The sequence below is a fragment of the Geotrypetes seraphini genome, chromosome 9, assembly GCF_902459505.1.
Source record: "Geotrypetes seraphini chromosome 9, aGeoSer1.1, whole genome shotgun sequence".
In the NCBI taxonomy this organism is placed as follows: Eukaryota; Metazoa; Chordata; class Amphibia; order Gymnophiona; family Dermophiidae; genus Geotrypetes; species Geotrypetes seraphini.
In genome coordinates, this window is record NC_047092.1 from 157,567,437 (window position 1) to 157,586,908 (window position 19,472).

General features: G+C 44.4%; 1 protein-coding gene across 1 annotated transcript in view; it reads left to right on the plus strand.

The window, feature by feature from the left end:
• Positions 1 to 17,888, plus strand: part of SELENOT (selenoprotein T) — a 32,389-nt gene extending 14,501 nt beyond the window's left edge. The window contains exons 3-6 of the mRNA XM_033959377.1: positions 2,011 to 2,137; positions 15,402 to 15,489; positions 16,520 to 16,673; positions 17,151 to 17,888. Coding sequence (XP_033815268.1) covers positions 2,011 to 2,137; positions 15,402 to 15,489; positions 16,520 to 16,644 — 340 coding nt within the window. The 3' untranslated portion in view covers positions 16,645 to 16,673; positions 17,151 to 17,888. The remainder of the gene's footprint in view (positions 1 to 2,010; positions 2,138 to 15,401; positions 15,490 to 16,519; positions 16,674 to 17,150) is intronic.
• The last annotated feature ends 1,584 nt before the right edge of the window (positions 17,889 to 19,472 follow it).

Here is a 19,472-nt window from a genome sequence, read left to right on the forward strand (position 1 = left end):
TTGACTGTAAGAGAGCGTTGGCCTTCTATCTCCAACACAGTCAGTCACACCGGAAAGTCCCACAATTGTTTTTGTCCTTCGACCCAAACCGGTTAGGTCACCCAGTCTCCAAGCGCACCTTGTCCAACTGGTTGGCCGATTGCATCTCCTTCTGCTACGCTCAGGCTGGTCTCGCGCTGCATGGTCGAGTAACGGGACACAAGGTCCGAGCAATGGCAGCCTCCATAGCGTTCCTCAGGTCCACACCTATCGAGGAAATCTGCAAAGCTGCCACGTGGTCTTCGGTTCATACTTTCACCTCCCACTACTGTCTGGACTCACTGTCCAGGAGCGATGGCCAGTTCGGCCAATCGGTTTTGCGAAATCTATTTGCTTAAATTGCCAACTTCCCTCCATCCCTTTTCAGTTAGCTTGGAGGTCACCCACATGTGAGAATATCATGCCTGCTTGTCCTGGGATAAAGCACAGTTACTTACCGTAACAGGTGTTATCCAGGGACAGCAGGCATATATTCTCACAACCCGCCCACCTCCCCGAGGTTGGCTTCTTTGCTAGTTAAGTGAACTGGAGACCACGAGGGGATGCGCCCCCTAGTGGAGCAGGAAGGCACGCATGCGTGGAGCAGCAGAGCAAACTTAAATCTTCAATCAAGTTTGCTTGAAAATGCTTCCGCATCGGGGCTCCGTAGATAACGTCACCCACATGTGAGAATATATGCCTGCTGTCCCTGGATAACACCTGTTACGGTAAGTAACTGTGCTTTACAGTACCTTCATATAATGTACAACCAAAGTGGTATAATCCATGACTCTTTATTGACTGCCTTCAGTTATACAACACAGACTAAGGAATTGTTAGTCAGACACAGTGGTTCATAAGTCGTCAAACTTTCATATTTTGATATTTGATGGGACAGGTTTTGATGCAAACTATTCAGAATCTTTGTAAGGTTTTGTGTTCCATCCAGTGTTGGATATTTTAAAGTTATTTTGTGTTGTTGTCACAGAGGTGATAACTAGAATTTGAAAGAAATATATAATAAATATTTGGCATCCTGTAAGGGGATTCTATATAAGAACTTCTCCTGTTTGTTACATGGGAAGACACTGAACTAATCATAAAACAAGACTAAATAATGGTAAAGAATGAGAGAGAAACCTTCAGTAACATTGGCAACCGAAGCTGCTCGTGTTGCAGAGAAACTGGTTACATCACAAAAATCTCTCTCACTCAAATGATACTAAAAAATGTGTTCCTAAATCAGTGTTTTTTTGCAATTTGATTTAGGAACACGTTTTTTGGTGTCTTATTTGAATGAAAGATTTTTTTGTGATGTAACAAAAGCATATTTTACTTGTGTTTCTCTGATGCAGCTGTACACGAACGACTTCACCAGCTAGTGTAACTGAAGGTTTCTCTCTCTCTTTACCGTTATTTAGTCTTTAGTTTTATGATTAGTTCATTGTCTTCACATATACACACAGGAAGAGTTCTTATATAGTATCATTTTATGTATACTTGAGTGAATGTTTTATAGTGAAGAGATACTGTAAGGAGAAACAGCTAGCTGTGCTCTATACAGGCTTTAGATTAAAGGGGAGATAGGAAGGCCATAATGCTGACTGTTTTTAATGTGATTGCCTGCAGTGGATTAAATGGCAATGTCATTGCAAGTTTCTCATAGAAGAAACAAGCAATGATTAAGTGAGGGAAAGTTTAACATTGAGTTTAACATTGATTTTAGTAAAAGTTTTCTATAAAAACGCAAGAAAATCAAAACTGTTCCTTAACTACAGTAAAATATTTGGGTTCTTATTTTGATCAGGCACAGATTTTAGTGATCAATATGTCACATGAACATAGTCTGATAGGTGTGCCAGAATGGTTCGAGAACTACTTCTCTAGTGTAACAAAGGAACATACAGGTGTTGATTCACTGAATGGATGCACCAAGTTGAGTGATGACTAAGTTCATAATGGTGTGGGTTCTTCTTTTTTTTTTTTTTTTAGGCACATTGCATCCTTCCTGTCAGTCTTCAAGTTAGTATTAATAGGCTTAATAATTATTGGAAAAGATCCCTTTGCATTCCTTGGTATGCAAGCTCCAAGTCTCTGGCAGTGGGGCCAAGAAAATAAGGTAGGATTCTTCTTTTTTTTTTTCTCAAGTAATGAAGTAAATTTTACTAGTAGCTGTGGTTTTTATGGTGTTTCAGGGACTTGGGGTTAATCCTGTGGTGTTGTCTTTGCTGTTGTGTATTTACCTCTGTCTTATAATAGTATAGTATATTTTAACATATGCTTTCCTTTTAGTGTCCTTTGCCTTCCCCTTTCCAATACTGTCGCCACTTTTCTAGTTTACCCTTCATTAGCAGTGTGACTTTCTGCTACCCTATAATTTATATTTCTAATGCAATGTGTCTAGTGGTCTTGTATCTAAACCAGCAAGTTGTTTGCAGAAAACTGTCAATCATGTTTTCCAACTCCACTTCTTTCCCAGGGAACTGCTCCTGCAAGGAAGTTGCTCAGAAGTGTGTTTGATCTACTCTACCGTTTTATTATTTTCAGGTATTTTTGCTAAATGATCTTTGGAGGCTTGGTGTCCAGAGGTTCCCAGTTGATGGGACCTCTCTCTGGGTGAAGATGCAGACTTGCATGATGTCTGCTTCTGGCAGGATCAGCCTTTCAGGGACACCTGCCTAGCCAGCCTCTGGTTTGTTTTGTTTTTAGAGCTCAGGCTATCCCTGCATAGCTGTTCACATCCCTGATTCAGTCAGGAGTTTGAGTTCAGGCTGTATGGGCTCCTACCCGGCTCAGCTGGGACTAACAGTGGGCCAGTTGCATGGTCCCCCCCCCCCCCTTTCATGGCACGCTTTTCTGGGGTTTGAGGTCCAGTCCAACCTTGGTCCAACTGGCAGCCAGAATACCAGGTTTGTCCAGTGAATCTGTGAGGCAGATGTCTTCTCCCTTTGATTCCAGCTGAAATCCTATGTTTAAGCAGGCAGCCACCACATGGCAAAATAAGTAAGGCTGTTAAGCCTATGGGAAAATTGAGGGGGGGGGGGTTGTCTCTAAAAGTTGATTTTGAGGGTTTTTGACTCCAGAGCCCAGGTCCCACTCCTCCAAAGACACGTTCCTGTGATTTGTTTTCCTTCAGGCAGGTCTCTATGGGCCGATTTTGGTGCAATTTTTTTTTTCTGGCGGTGGCAATCTTGGATTTTAAACAGTCTCTTTTTTGCCTCCATCTGCTTAAAAAACCATCGATTTTTGCTCAGAATCAACTGGGATGGATTCCACGGGCCATTTTACTCGAGAAGCGTCCATATCCAGCATGCAACGGAACACGCAGAGGAGGGATGGGAGCCTTAGACTCAGCCTCCTGAGAGTCCTCCAGGGCTGGGGAAACCACAGGAAGCATTTCCCCAGAGGAAGAGCTCCTAGAGGAAGAGACACCTACCAGAACCCTCCAAATCTGAATTGTCCAAGCACAGTTGTGTGGGGCTGCAGAGCCCAGGAGGACTGGTAGGGGGCTCCCTGCTAGGGTTGGAGGGACTCCCAGTACTAGGCTTCACACTGGATTTTGTGAACTTTGCTTATTTGAGCTGCCGAGGGTCCTCAGCATATGTTAGCAACGCACCAGTAGTGCAGGGGATCTCCCCTCGATAGGTGCCTCAACAAGACAAGGATGCAGACTTGGACCAGGAGGTTTGGTCAGTCATGGATTGGGAGGATAGCAAGTAGAGAATGACACGGTGGCGGTTACCCGCGGCTAGCCTCGTTTAGCCGTGGGTAACCCGCCGAAACGGGGAAAGAAAAATAGTAGTCGCGGGGACGGGGACAAGGCCATTCACTGCCCCGTGGAGTGGTGAATGGTCTTGTCTCCGCAGTGAGGCATCAAGGATCGCGCGGTCCCCGCAGCCCCTGCCCGCCCGATGGATCTTAGCCAGCTCCCTCCCTCCCTTCACCTCACCTTAGTTTGCAGGTTTTTCTTTTCGGCGCCCTGCACGCTTTCAAAGAGCCGCACACACGCGGCTGCTCAGTGTTCAATCTTCTGCTCTGACGCAACCGGAAACAGGAAGTTGCAGCAGAGCAGAAGATTGAACAGTGAGCAGCCAGCGACGGACAGGTTCCGGTCCGGGAGGCCGACGGGTTCAGGTCAAGCGCCCCAAGGAAAATGGCCTCATTGGTGTGAGAGTGACAGGCGCCCCTCCCCCATGGATCCGCCGCCCCCTCCCCAGAAGAATGCCTAAGCCCAGCTCATGCAGCAGCACCATAGCCCCCGTTTCAGGCTTTTCTTGAACCACATTGCCTGACATAATGCACCTGCACGAGGGCACCCCAAAGGAGGAGCCGGATGCAGCCCCCAGCAAAGGCCCTGCGCCGGCCAAAAGGAGAGGAGAGGACGAGTCGAGGAAAGCTGGGCTGCTCATAGTCGTCGACGCTTCTGGCAGCAGAGTCGTGTTAGTTGCGCAAGCGAAGAGGAGGGCGGCAAAGTGCAACCGAGAAGAAAGAGCGCCGAGAAAGAGGGCAGGTTGGCCAAGGAGCAGCCTCGCCCCGCTTCCTTGCTCTTGAGTCCAATTCAAGGTGAGGCTTTTGGCCCCTTCCTTCTGCGCTAGCAAGACTAGGCATGAGAAATCGGTGCTAGGAAGTAGAGAGTGGGGGGAAATGATGGGTTTTCAATGGGTGAAAACTCCGGAGGGAGCTCAAGAACCTCCTTTAAGCTTGGGCTGGTGAAGGAAATTCTGGCACAGGAAGTAGAGGGTTCCTTCTGCTTTCTGGGGCTCATTTGCAAGTAAACTTCCTTAGACAATGACATCCTAAGCCTTCCTTCACAACCACCCCGGGTGCTTTCTCCCTATCTGCTCCTCATCAACTAGCCCTGGTCTTAGCTGTGGATGATATCTCCTTCAATTTATTTATCCCACTAATACCAAAGAAGGTTCAAGGTGAGGAAGGTAGGTAGAAAGGCCACGCGAGACGAGCTGAAGGGTGGTAGAAAGGAACAGATGGTAAAGGAGGGAGGGAAGGGTGGTGGTGGAAAGGAATAGAACAGACATTGAAGGAGGGTAAAGGGAAATGTGGAAGACAGAGTGGGGAGAAGATGGCTGGAAGGGAAGAAGACAGATTCCAGACTATGGGGGAGCAGAGGGAAGAAGATGGGTGCTAGACCAATTGGGGGGGGGGGGGGTGAAGGGAGAGGCACAGTAACAGCAAATGGAAGACACACAGTGGATGGAAGGAATTGAATGAGAAGATGTGGAAAGTAGAAACCAGACAACAAAGGTAGAAAAAAAAAATCTATTTATTTATTTATTTTTTGCTTTAGGATAAAGTAGTATATTAGTTGTGTTGATAAAAAGTTATAAACAAAGCCCTGCCAGCTGAACATCTTTCTCTAGTTCAGCAGCCAGAACTTTGATTTATAAGAAAGGAATAAGCTAAATATTACAGTACTAAGGCTTATATGGATGCTGCGGGGATGGTGACGGGGCAGTGAATGGGATGGCAGTGGCGGTGACGGGGCGGTGAAAGGAACATAGAACATAGAACATAGAAGTCGACGGCAGATAAGGGCCAAGGCCCATCCAGTCTGCCCACCCTAATGACCCTCCCCTGCCTTTACTTTGCGAATAGAACCCACGTGTCGATCCCATTTGGCCTTAAAATCAGGCACGCTGTTGGCCTCAATCACCTGAAGTGGAAGACCATTCCAGCGATCCACCACCCTTTCGGTGAAAAAGAACTTCCTGGTGTCACCGTGCAGTTTCCCGCCTCTGATTTTCCACGGGTGTCCTCTTGTTGCCGTGGGACCCCTGAAAAAGAAGATATCTTCTTCTACCTCGATGCGGCCCGTGAGATACTTGAACGTCTCGATCATGTCTCCCCTCTCCCTGCGCTCCTCGAGCGAGTATAGCTGTAATTTATCTAACCGTTCTTCGTACGGGAGATCCTTCAGTCCCGAGACCATCCGGGTGGCCATTCTCTGGACCGATTCCAGCCTCAGCACATCCTTACGGTAATGTGGCCTCCAGAATTGCACACAGTATTCCAGGTGACGGGTGCGGTGACGGGGCGGTGCAGAGGATGGTGGGACGGGGCGGTGACGGGGACAGATTTTTTTCCCCGTGTCATTCTCTAATAGCAAGTCCGATTCTATGCTACTTTTATTCCAGGATGAAGTCTCCCTGGCAGAGTATGCTTTCGTGCAGGAGGACAACAGTCAAGACACTGGATAAGGGGGAAGACCTCGCAGTATGATGATTGTTCAGGGCCTCTGCACTTTCAAGTGTTATTTCCATCTCGCTGCAAGAGTTAAAGCTGGAAGTCCCGCCAGCTTGTTCTCAATGCTCAGTTATGCACTGTTCTATGGCTCTGACCGCGGTTTTTCCCTCACATCCAGTCATCACTAATCTGGTCACAGACCACTGGGAATCACCAGAGGGATCCCTTCAAGTGGCTAAGTATCCGTATCCGATGGTGCCAGATTTCTATCAGCTGTTCAGCCAAAAGTAGATTCACTAGTGGTGCAGATCTCTAGACAAACCTTTCATAGCGATGGAGGGGTGATATTAAAGGGTCCTCAGGACTGCAAAGTGAACTTGCTACTTGAAGCTTTGGCCCTAGGGATTAAAGCGGCAGCTGCGTCTTCCTCTGTAGCACGTGCTTGTCACACTTACCTGTCTCTGGCCAATGACCCAGTAATTGGGGAAAATCCCCAAATGCTCCTCTCTGGGGTGAATTTATATTGCCGATGCTCTCTATGATCTTATCAGAGTTATGTGCAAGTTCTTGGCCTATGATATCTTCACCTGACTGATGCTCTGGATCAGACAGTGTGCAGGAGATACTACCTCTAAAGCTGCACTAAGCAGGCTTCCATTTCAGGGACAGATGCTCTTTGGCAAGAGTCTAGATGACCTGATGGCCAGTGTGAGAGACCGTCGCCCTAATTCCTTACAGGACAACAGACCCCGGATGGCCCAGAGTTCGGATCAGGGCAATTTGAGGTTCCCAAAGATTTTGTATATATTCAGGAGGCCAGTTGACACAAACACTTTTAGGGATTCTGTCGGAGATTCACAGGAGTCAGGAGACAGCAAGCCTTGGGCTTTCACCCCTTCCTAGCCACTAAGAAAGCACAATGATACCAGGCCAGAGGCCGAGCTTTCCCAGATAGGGGGCAGGCTGTCGGCCTTTTGGTCAGTCTGATCTCAGATTGGTGCAGACCGATGGGTTCTAGATATAATCTGGGAGGGGTATAAAATTGAGTTCCAACATCTCTAGCCAGCCAGAGAGCCCTCAATGTTCAGACTGTGATGAAAAGGCTACTGGCTCTTCAGACCATAGTGCCGATCCGTGATGCAGTATTGGGCTCAGGCGGATATTCCATATACTTCATCGTGCCAAAGAAAGGCTGGGATGACTGCAGACTGATTCTAGACCTCAAGTCTGTCATTGCAGCTCTGAAGATACCACACTGCCACATGGAGATTATTTGGTTGGTCATTACAGCAGTGATGCTGGAGGAATTTCTTGCCTCCCTCGATCTGGCAGAGGCCTGTCTTCACATTCCCATTTTCTCGGCTCAACAGGAGATGTTTGGGATTTCTTGTACTGGAACAGCATTTTCAGTTCTCTGCACTCCCCTATGGCCTGGCCACGGCTCCTCACCTTTACCAAGGTGATGGTAGTGGTAGCAGCGCACCTCCCCAAAGCTGGGATTCAGAAGCATTAGTGCTCCATCCATGGCGGAAGGCGAGCTGGCGGTAGGCTGCATAGTCAGTTGAAACTGACTTGGCACCTGAAGTACCTGGGAATCTTGTCCAACACAACCTTGGGCCAAGTGTTTGTTCCAGAACCATGCAGACTGAAGCTTCAGAAGCTGTTTTTGGAGCTGCTCCAGAGGCCGGCTCCCACGAAGTGGCATTATCTGCAGGTCCTGGGATCGATGGCAATAAATCATAGAGGTGGCTCCTTGGGTCGGAGCACACATAAGACTTCTCCAATGCTCTCGTCTTTCTTGCTGGTCCCCTCAAGTCAGACTTGCTACAACAGCCGCTTGCTCCTCTGGCTTCCTACAGTGACAAACAGCCTGCACTTGTGGCTGTGGTCAGATGCCCTTTCCAGGGGTATGCCTTGTTGCATCTCCTCCTGGGAGATACTAACGATGGATGCCAGGTTTGGGGTAGGGGGTCACTGCGGCGGACACCCAATCCAAGAGCGTTGGACTCTGGCTCAACAGAAGTGGTCCATAAATCGCGTGGAACTCTGAGCTATCTTTCTAGCGCTTCAGGCGCTTGAAGTCTCTGCAAGGCAGTCGGTCATCTTGGGACAATGCGACAACGGCAGCATATGTCAACAGGCAAGGAGGAACCAGAAGCACCCTGCCACGCCTAGATACTTAACTCAGAGAATGTGTAGGTCGACTTTCTCAGTTGGTAGACTCTCGACCCGGGGTAATGGTCACTGTTACCACAGGTGTTCAACGCCATAGTTAGGCGGTGGGGGCCTCCACAGATGGATCTGATGGCTTTGGTGGTTAACACCAAAGCACCTCGTTTTTACTGCCGTAGATTCAAGCTCAGAAGAGAGGGATTGGATACATTAGTTCAAACATGGCCAGAGAACGAGCTCTTGTACGTGTTTCCCCCCATGGCCCATACTAGGTTGAATTGTTTGCAGGATTGCAATCAATGTTATCTATAGTAATAGCAGGGAAACAAGGTTTATGTATGTAATATGGAAACTGTATAGTTGTATGTGGTGTATAAATTTTTAAATAAATAAATCCCAGCTTGGTAGTCCTAAGGGCGCCTGATTGGCTTTGCAGACCAAGGTATGTGAAACTAGTCCATCTCTAGCGAGACGAAGGCCTCAAACTTCTGGTCCAAGCGAATCTTCACTCACGGACAGGTTCCTATTGAAAATCTGGAACACATTGGGCTTATGGCATGGCTCTTGAGCTGGTGGCTCTTACAAGCAAGGGTTATTTACACGTGGTCATTATCATGTTACTTAGAGCTAGGAAACATAGAAGATGATGGCAGATAAGGGCCATAGCCCATCAGACCCACCCCCAAGTATACTATCCTAGGGATCCCACTCCTGGTGACAGGTTCCCTTGGCTTAACCCTCTAAGGGATCCCACATGGGCATCCCATTTGCTCTTAAATTCTTGCATGCTGTTTGCCTCGATCACCTGCACCAGGAGCTCGTTCCAAGGATCAACCACTCTCTTGGTGAAGAAATATTTCCTGGTGTCACCATGAAATTTCCCGCCCCTGAGTTTGAGCGGATGCCCTCTTGTGGCTGAGGGTCCTTTGAGAAAGAGAATCTTTTCTTCCATCTCGATACGGCCGGTAATATACTTAAACGTCTCGATCATGTCTCCTCTCTTCCTACGTTCCTCGAGTGAGTACAGCCGCAAATTTTTCAGCCTTTCCTCGTACGATAGATCCTTGAGCCCCGAGACCATCCTGGTAGCAGCCTGTGCTTAGGCCTGGAAGTTCTTTCAGCAGTGCTGTGCAGTGAAGGATGTAGAACCCTGTCGAGCTCAGATTTCAGTAGTTCTGGAATTTTTGCAGAAGGGGCTTAGAAGAGGCTGTCGGTAGGTTCTCTGAAAGTACAGGTAACAGGCTTTTCTGTTTCCAAGCTCAGGAAGAAAGAGGCTTCTTGACCTGTCACCCTGATGTCGCCCAATTCATTAAAGGGGCTCTGCAGTAATGCCCTCCAGTGCATTTCATGTTCCCTTCCTGGAACCTTAACATCCTTACAGGAGGCTGTCCTTTTGGATCTTACTGTCTAGACAGTATTCCTAGTGGTGGTGATGTCCGAGAGATGGGTTTTCGAGTTACAAGTTCTTTCCTGCAGGAAGCCGTTCCTTAGGATTACTGAAGCTGGGCTATCCCTAAGCACAGTTCCGTCTGTCTTACTAAAAGTAGGCTTGGCCTTTCACATCAATCTGGAAGTCCATTTGCCTGCTTTTTGCTCTTTGGGGTCTAAGAAGAAATATAGAACGTTGCATTTGCTGGATGTCAAAGTGGGTGCTTCTTCGGTACTTCGAATGAGTTTTACCTATTGGACCACCTTTTTGTTCTGACCAGTCATGCCAATAAAGGAAAGCCAGAATCTAAAGCTTTGATTTCCACATGAATTAAAATGGCCATTTCCTTCACATATGTGGACTATGGAAAATAGCCACCGATCGCATTGAAAGCACTCTCCACTAGAGGGGTTGCTGCCTCTTGGGCAGAGACTAGGGCTATATCTCACCTGAGGAGATTTGCAGAGCAACTACATGGTCTACGCTTCATTTTATTTATTTTTTTTAACCAGGTTCTATAAGGTGGATGCAGCAGCCAGGAAAGATGCTGCTTTCAGGTCCTCTGTTTTGAAGGCAGGCTCATCGTGTCCGCCCTAGACTCTGGGGATTCCTATGGTATATCCCTAGCGTTCAGGACCACTGGACAAATTGCACTAGAAAGAAAGATTAGGTTCTTACTCTGATAATTTTCTTTCTTGTTGATGAGTGTAGTGGTCCTGAAGCCCCACCCTGTTTATGGGCTTTGCCTGCCTTCTGCCTTAGGACTTGAAGAGTTTCTAGCTTTGAAGAGCTGAGAGAATATTTTTAAAAATATGATGCATATGTATATCCTCATGAGCATACAGTATGGTTTAAATCTCTGCTTGATAGCAGGTCATGTGAGCAATTACATGCTCTATACATAATTAGTGCTGGTTGCACAAATTTGGATGCTATAATGTTATTCCTTTGTTACAGAGCAGAACAAAGTTGCAGTGCCAAATTTTTCCTTGTTTCCATCCTTCTTATGTCTATTACAGTGCTGCTTGATTGCTTTTGTACAAACTAAGGGGGCAGGAGTAGTTCCCTGGGAAACATTGACAGTTTTTTCTGAAAGCAGATTGCTGGTTCACATTCAAGACTCTAGCATTGAGGACCACTAGATACATCTACAAGAAAGAAGTTTACTGAGATAAGAACCTAATTTTTTATCTGCACATCATATTAGTACCTGATATGATATTGCATCATTCACTCGATTTCAACAATTCCCTTAAACTAAGAAAATTCCCTAAAACTAAGAAAATAGTGTTATGCTCTATAGCTTGCTATTGCTTAAGACATTGCAGCCAAGCTTTACAGTGCCTTGTAAAAGCCTTGCCACCTTGGTACACTGTTTATGAAGTTTAAAACATTCAGTTCAGAATGCATTAGAGGAGTTTCACGGATCTGCACAATGTATCCTATACTTGAAATATGAAAGAACAATTATAGAAGCACACTGTAGAACCCATATAGACTTATACAGTATGTGTTTGTTTGCAAAGAGAATGTAAACAGGGTAGGAGCACAGATTGGACATAGGCAGGACTCCCACTTAAAACCTGCTGTAAGTTACACACATTCCTGCTACACTTAAGACAAATCTTGTTTACCCCTGCTCTATGGCTGGTATAAGTACAAGCATACTGGATTATAGGAGCATTCTCTAATAGAACCTAGACACCTAAGATTCTTTATACAATATACTCTAGGCAGTGACCACCAGGCCAATCGGGTTTTCAGGCTATCCCTAACGAATATGCATGAGAGAGATTTGCATATAATTGAAGTGACAGGCATGCAAATTTGCTTCATGCATATTCATTAGGGCTATCCGATTGGGCCTGGTGGTCCTCCAGGGTAGGGTTGGGGGACCACTGCTCTAGGGTGCCTAAATAAAGGTGCCCAGTTATAGAATTACCCTCCATAATGTGAGGGTTGAGGTCCAAGTTATTTGATTATTTATAAGTGAATGTTATATTGGGTTTATAGTGCAATATATAATAAGTCCAACCCTTTATTAAGCAGTCCCAGGTTTTGGCGAGTCCCATCATATGTAGTCTACAGTGTACTCAAGTAATTAAGAATAAGAAACCAAAAGGTCTTGTTCGCACAAATCTTTGCACCTCTTTCTGTAGTTCTTTGATATACTGTGTGAAGACTTAAAAAAATATTGTAGCTATTCCTTTTCTCAAATATTTAAATATTCACTTTTCTGTATTTTGCATTCCGGAGCTGCAATGAATTTGGTTTTGTTTTCTGCAGTTCATGGTTAAATATTGTATTTTCCTGTCTCTGAAACCTCCAGTATTAAGTATTGCTGAAAGTTACATCATGTTATCCCTTGTGTACTGTACACACTCCTAATGCAATTGCACTTCAGATAAAATTAGTGCACTTTTGCATGAACTGTATGAGGAGAATCGGAAAACTTGTTTCATGGCCCACAATTTAAGTTCCCCAAGGAAAGCAGAACTTAGGCAAGGAGCAGAAGAACTCATGCTACTCTAGTAATCTGAGCTATAATTTGGGGGTGAGAAACTTGCCAGCATGTCTGTGTTCAGTATTGTCAAACAAGAGAGGCATATTGAGGCAGGACTCTTCTTTCCTCTTCTGTTTGTGTGATCAGTATTGCCAATTAATTTTTGTGAAGTGGGGGATTTTTTTTTCTTTAGTAAGAAGCACTGCTGCTTTTAAAGGCAGCTTGAAAAAGCTGTGTTCCAATGCAAAAGAGACACGAGTCCTGACAAGTGAGTTTCTTCCCTTCATCTGTGAGGATTGCAGAAGGAGGCATTTTATGCCTCAGCTCCTCAGTTTTTCCTTCGGCAAGCGAGTTGAGAAGGTGTCTTCATGTGCTCTGCAATTATTTTTTATTTTCAGGTTTTTATCTGACCTTTTGAGGCTTCCTGATGCTACAGAGGTTCCCAAGATTCTGGAACAGCTCTGCCTGGGAGAAGATACAATCTCTGGATCAGAGAGCTGTATCTGGGAGGCAACCCTTCGCAGGGCACCTACTTAGCTGGCCTACACTAATTCTTAGGAAAGCTCGGGGCGTGTTTTCCTGGGAGCTTGGCTCTCCCCTGATTTTTCAGGTGCTTGAACGCAGGTTGAGTGGCCCTGTGTTGGTCTTGAGAACTGTTGCAGGTGCCGGCTGTGTCCTTCCCCCATCCAACCCATGAAGACGCAAGAGGAGCTAGGGAGTTCAAAGGTTTCAGTCTCTCAGAGCCTGTCTAAAAGGTAGCCCGAAGAATCCTGTATGCTTGTCCGAGGCAGAAATCTCCATTATCTAGCTGCAGTGTGAGCTGATGTAGCCAAAGCACCAAGCAGTTCTGTGAGTACAGTTCTTTTACTATCTATGCAAGACTTCAGAGTGGTTCAAGAACTGGACTTTTGAGGGTCTCTAGGGCTTCTTATAGTCATCCTCCTCCAAAAAATCCCTTTTCTGAATTTTTCCAAGTTTTATATAGCTCTCCCGGGCCATTTACTGGTGAGTCGAGCAGGGAAGCGCTGGTGTGGAGGCCTTAGTCCACCCTTGGCCAACAAGAGAGCTGCTGTACGTGTTTCACCCATGGCCAATGGTAGGCCTTGTCATTCGAAGAATAGCAATTCTTCATAGGTTGGGGATTCTGGTGGTACTGGATTGGCCATCCATAGAACGTGGATCTAGTGCGACTACAACAGGACAGATGTTTCAAGCTGCCACCACTGCCAACACATTAGTTGTAGGTACCAATTGCCCTGATCCAGAATAGAGAATGATACGGGGATAAATGTGCCCCTGTCCCCACAGGATCTGTCTCCATCCCTGGCCTGTCCCTCTGAGTTCTGTCCTTATCCCTACAAACTTTGTCTTCATCTGCACAAGCCTCAAACATTTAAGTGTAAGGCCCTGTATGAACCTTTACAGAATACATCACTGATGAATCTTACGGTCAAGATGGTTTTCCTAGTGGCTATCGCCTCAGCAAGAAGACTTTTTCTGAACTTCAGGCTTTATCATGCAGGGAGCCTTTCCTCAAATTTACGGAAGCAGACATTGTTCTACACATGTGCCTTCCTGTCTACTAAAAGTGGTCTCTGCCTTCCATGTAGATCAGGAAGTCCAGCTTATGCCATAGGCATAAAGAAAAAGGACAAAGTTTTTGATGTTACTGGACATGAGGAGAGGAGTTTCCATTATCTCGAGGTGACTAATGAATTTTGTCTTTCAGATCATCTCTATAATAAAACCCTAAGCGGCGCATGCGCACTCCCATCTGCGTGTTCCGTATGTCCGTGGCCGGAAGGAGTGCGCATGCGCGCCTACAACTGCCCCACACTCGCGAAGGGAGAAGATACAGAAACAAAGAAAGACTGACAGAGACAGCCAGGGAGAGAGAGACAGTAAGACAGGGGGCCAGGGAAGAGACAGAGACACACAGGGGGACAGAGACAGAAAGAAAGGGGGGCAGAGAGAGAGATAAAAAAACAAAGTAAGAAAGAAAAACACCTCAGCGACCCATTGTGCTAAAAGTCTACACATCTATTCTAGCACCCTTTAATGTAACTGGCTTAAACACTAGTTTTTCTGTTAACCAACCTTAGCAGACAGGGAAAGCCTGCCTTAAAGGCATCCATTTCCAGATGGATTCTCTTGGCTATTTTCATCTGCATACATTGGCTGTGGTTAATAGCTGCCAGTTTCTTTGATAGTGCATTCCACCAGAGATGTAGCCTTGCCATGGCAGAATCTTGGGCAATTCAGTCCGAGGAGAGTTGTAGGGCAGCTATATGGTCCACCCTCCATTGCAGAGTTTTACAGAGTGGACTTAACAACGCAACTGGACACCGCTTTTGGGTCCTCGGTGCTCATAGCAGGATCATCTGCCCCGCTATAGACTCAGGGGACTGCTTTGGTGCGTCCCACTTGTCGAGACTCATGTCTCTTTGAATTGGAAGGGAAGATTTGGTTCTCACCTAGATTGATTCTCTTTCCAGTACAAGAGACGTGAGTCTTGATGGCCCGCCCTGTCAGATTGTTACTTAGCCTGCTTTCTGTCTCCAGATGTCGTCTGTGAGTTACCAAAAGAATTTGAAGTTGCTTACTGTTCTTCAGTTCAACAAGTATGAAGAACTAGCAGTTAGCTGTACAGGCAAACCTTCAGGTTACATAAATGTTAGTGTTGGTTGCACTTAGTTAGGTGGCTTGTTTGTTCCACCTTGTTTAGGCTACATGTCTAATTGTTTGATTCATCATTGTTGCAGAACAGAAGAGACTTGATTTGTTAAGGAGTTCCCCATATCCTCCTTGTTTCTCTTCCTTAGGGATTATCCATTGGTTTAGTACAAACTGAGGAACTGAGACACTGCATAGTGACGACACAAGGAGGCAGAGCTGAAAAATGTAGGATGATGCCTTCTTGTAATCCTGGCAAGTGAAGGGAAGAAACCTACTTGTCAAGACTCCAGTCTCTTTATACTGGAAAGAAAATTATCAAGGTAAAAACCTAATCTTTCATTTATGGTGTGAGTGTTTATTTTTCTGAAATACGTAAAACACCTCCCTTCTGTTTTGTTGTAGGTCTATGCATGTATGATGGTTTTCTTCCTCAGTAACATGATTGAGAACCAGTGTATGTCTACAGGAGCCTTTGAGATCACTTTAAATGGTGGGTTTCCAGTAACATAGTGTCTAGAAATGCTATCATTTCAAAGAGTTCAGCTTGACTTCTTCTCTTTTTTAAAAAAAAAAACCCAAAACCCCCAAAAACCCACCCATAGAAAGAATAACTCTGCTGTAGTCTAACTACTATAGTTCTCTTCCTGTAAATAGTATTACTAGCCATTAATAATAATTTATTTTCTCTTATACCGCCCCACTAACAGTTCTAGGCGGTTCTATACACACATCCCTTGTATATAATATGCATGTGTGTGTGTGTATATGTAGATACACCAATCGGGAGCTGCATGTCAAAGCAGCTCCTGATTGGTGAGGCCCGACTTTAGTTCAAGAAGAGGCGGTTGGAACATACCACGAGTGATTTCCTTCACTTGCCGGCCCGGCTGCCTGGTCATTCGCGGTCATAAAATACCGTGAATGACTGGGACCGTGAATTGCCGACTGCGAATGACCGGGGGAGCACTGTCTACCTAAATGTGCACCACTTTGATAGGTTTTGTAGGCAATATATAATTTGTGACTTTCACCAGAATTGATTGCTGTAAATATGCTCTATGCATTGCCTTAGTAAGCTTAAAGAGGAGCAGTAGAGGCATTTTATATTTTATGCACTATGGAAAGCTTGCTTTTGAGTCCAGACTTTTGTTCAAGGAGGCAGTTTATAATTGTTCTATAGAACATTTTTTTTTTACATCACTGTTTTCTCTGATAGTCTTCTGCTATTTTCTGTATGTATCTGCAGTTTATTACAAACAGGGCAGTGCTGCAGAATTATATAAAATGCACAACAAAATACCACTTTTTTTCTATTCCAAGGAATTTTCTTGGCAGGCATTTTACTGATTCTGTGATTCAGAGTTTTTGTTTTATTTGATGTATGATGTTAGATAATGTTTTATTGCTTTTAGTAACTTTGTTTTTAAAGTGATTATGAATGTTTTTATTGTAAGCCCGCCTAGGTTTTAGAGAGATAATATCTAAAATAAATAACACTTTTCTTCCCTTTGTTGTGCCAGATGTTCCAGTATGGTCTAAACTAGAATCTGGTCACCTTCCATCAATGCAACAGCTTGTCCAAATTCTTGATAATGAAATGAAGCTGAATGTGCACATGGACTCCATTCCCCACCATCGATCATAGCCTCATCTTCACAGCACTGAAAGTATCTTGTAAGAGCACTTTGGTTATCACACCTGGTAAACTGAACTGAGCAGGAATTTTAATCCTTAACCTTTTCATATCGTGTGTCCCGGATGACGGGACATTCCAAAAATGACATAGACAGTGGATAAACAGTCTGTATGGACTAATAAAGAGCCAGGAACACAAAATATTTGAATTTACAGACTTATGACTTATTTACATTATGTTTACAATAGTCATAAATGATAACGGTGAATAATACAAAATTTTGCTAAAATAATTACGATTGGAACCAACGTAACGTAAAATTTATTACGATAGGAAAAGGTTAATGATCTGACTTTCAGACAGTGACTAAGGCAGGCTTCGGCAGGGAGAGGGAAGGGTTGCAGGGGAAAGGTATTGAATTGGGAAATTCATTGCTGCTTTTGGTTTTTATTTTATGATGAACCTGTTTCTTCAGAGAACTTTATTGTAACTCTTCTTTCTCTTTTGCATTTAAGACATGAAGGCGTTTTCCAAAGGTCACAGCGTGGTTGACAGCCATGAAGGCCTGCACTGAAGACAGACATTGTGGGTGTAGGCTGGATGTACCTTCTGCAGACTCGTTGGGCCTCTTGAAAACACACATTTAGGACAGTCTTTCAGCGCTGACATGACTTGGCAGTCTGTACATTATGGAGTGCAATAATTTACTGTAGAATTTCATCTTTTTAAGAAAGTTATGTCAAGCAGTTCAGAGTTAAAATAACAATGCTGGCATTATATAATTGTAGTTTTGTTTGATATTCATGTTTTATAATTTTAAATTGAATTGGGTTAATATCTAATTTTTTCTTTTGAAAGGTTTTGTCTACTGTTTTTTATACAAAAGTTATTTGTTTTCTTTGTTTAAATGAAGCTCTAGGAATGAATCGGGTGACCCCGCATGACTGTCAAGCTCCTGATGTTTCTGGTTGTTTCCAGTTTCTCAAACTCGGTCATGTCAAATGCTGTATATTTTAAGAGTATATATTCAAGGATTGTGAACAGTACATTGTATACCAGATTATGAGCTAAATTGTATACAGAATATATTGCATCATTTTGTGACTGCAAGTGCTAATTGACCATCTTGCAGAATCTCTTTGCCAAGTTTGGAGTTAAGAGCCAGTTTCTGTAGGATTTTTAAACTGGGCCTTTATATCTGTCATTAATATAGAAGCAAATTAAGTTAAATAAAATGTTTATTGTGAAAATTATCCTAGAGCTTTGGGATGTTTTATTCTCTCGGCAGACTACCGTAAATTTCAGAGTACTTCCATAGGAAGATACACTTTCTGAATACTGTTATAGAGCTAAACCACAAATAGGCTTCAGTTTCTTCATTGTGTTTTGTCAAATACAGCAACATGTTCTGTGTTCTACTTAACAATGGTGACACTGCCTACTGTGTGAAATGTCTATGCTTAAAGCAACAAACATGTGTTCCCATTTAAATTTATATATTTATTTATTTATTTGCATTATTTTAGCAGCAGAGCTACAGCATTTATATATAAATGTATAAATGCTGTATCTCTGCTGCTAAAATAATGCAAATGTTTCCCCCATAAATAACAATGCTAGCAAAGTAGTTTTTAGATTCCCTGGCAGTTTTTTTCATTCCAGAGGAGTTTGTGTTAAAGCTCCTTCCTCATTTTTTACTCTGCTCACTGTATAAATCTAAATATTAATTTTTTAGTGCTGGCCACAGATCTAGATAATACTTCAGTTCATAGTTCTTTGCAAAACTTCTTCTTTTATTTATTTTTTTTAATGCAAGGAGCAAACAAATCCACAGCATACATCCAAAAATGTATTCTACTTGGTTTTTTATTAGCAGCAGACAGGAATCGTAGAAATCATGTGTGTACCATAGAGGAGGGGGTGGGAGCTTCAGACTTTGCTTCCTCCAAGTAATCTTGGGCTGGGGAGCCGGCCTGGGTCCGTGCCTTCCAAAGAAACTCACCCAGAGGCCATCCTGGAGTCTGGCGCAAAACACCTACTTTCCAAGTCTGGGGACTCTTTTGGCATGGCACATGTACCTCAACAGAGCGCTGCCATGGTTATTTGGTTGCTCTGGAAGGCGTACTCCTTAGATCCTATTTTTTTGATGCAGCTGGCAGGCACATCGGTGCTTTTTTTTTTTTTTTTTTTTGTCTGTTACACCTGTGGTAAAGCTTCCTGTTTGGGAGTTCTCTCGTCTGGCTGTGCCTGACCTTGATTGCAGTAGTTGCCATGCAGGTATTCTGATTCTTCTGTCTCCTGCCACTGTCTTTATTTTGAATCCAACTGCTGCCTTTGCTGAGACTGGTCTCCTCGGCCGTCCTGAGCATCTGGATTTGCCTTGGTCTGGTTTCAGGTGCTGACCCTTCTTCACAGATTTTTAAGCATGCTTTTGTCTGCCTCTTTACAGATGATTGAAAGAGCTCCATTTGGATTCTCCACCTTTCATTTCTCAGGCTTCAGTTCTGAATTGTTCTCCTGTTCCCTTTTTTCCATTCAGTCCACAGCTCCTTGGTCTAGTTTCAGAACAATGTGATACCCTGGAAAGCTCTTTCTGATCACCTAAGGCTATGTCTACATTTTTATCACCTGGATCCTGGTTTTCGGCAGGTTTGAATATCCTGAGGTAGATTGACATGGCACAGGTTATCCAGTGCACAGCCCTCCTTAGTGTTGGGGGAGTGAGGTTTAAGGACTCGCAGGGTGGATATTATGTTCAAAACATTCTTTTCTAGCGGCATCTTCAGGTAACTAAGTGGCGCGTGCCTGTCATTCTGGCATGCACAGTGCATCCTCTG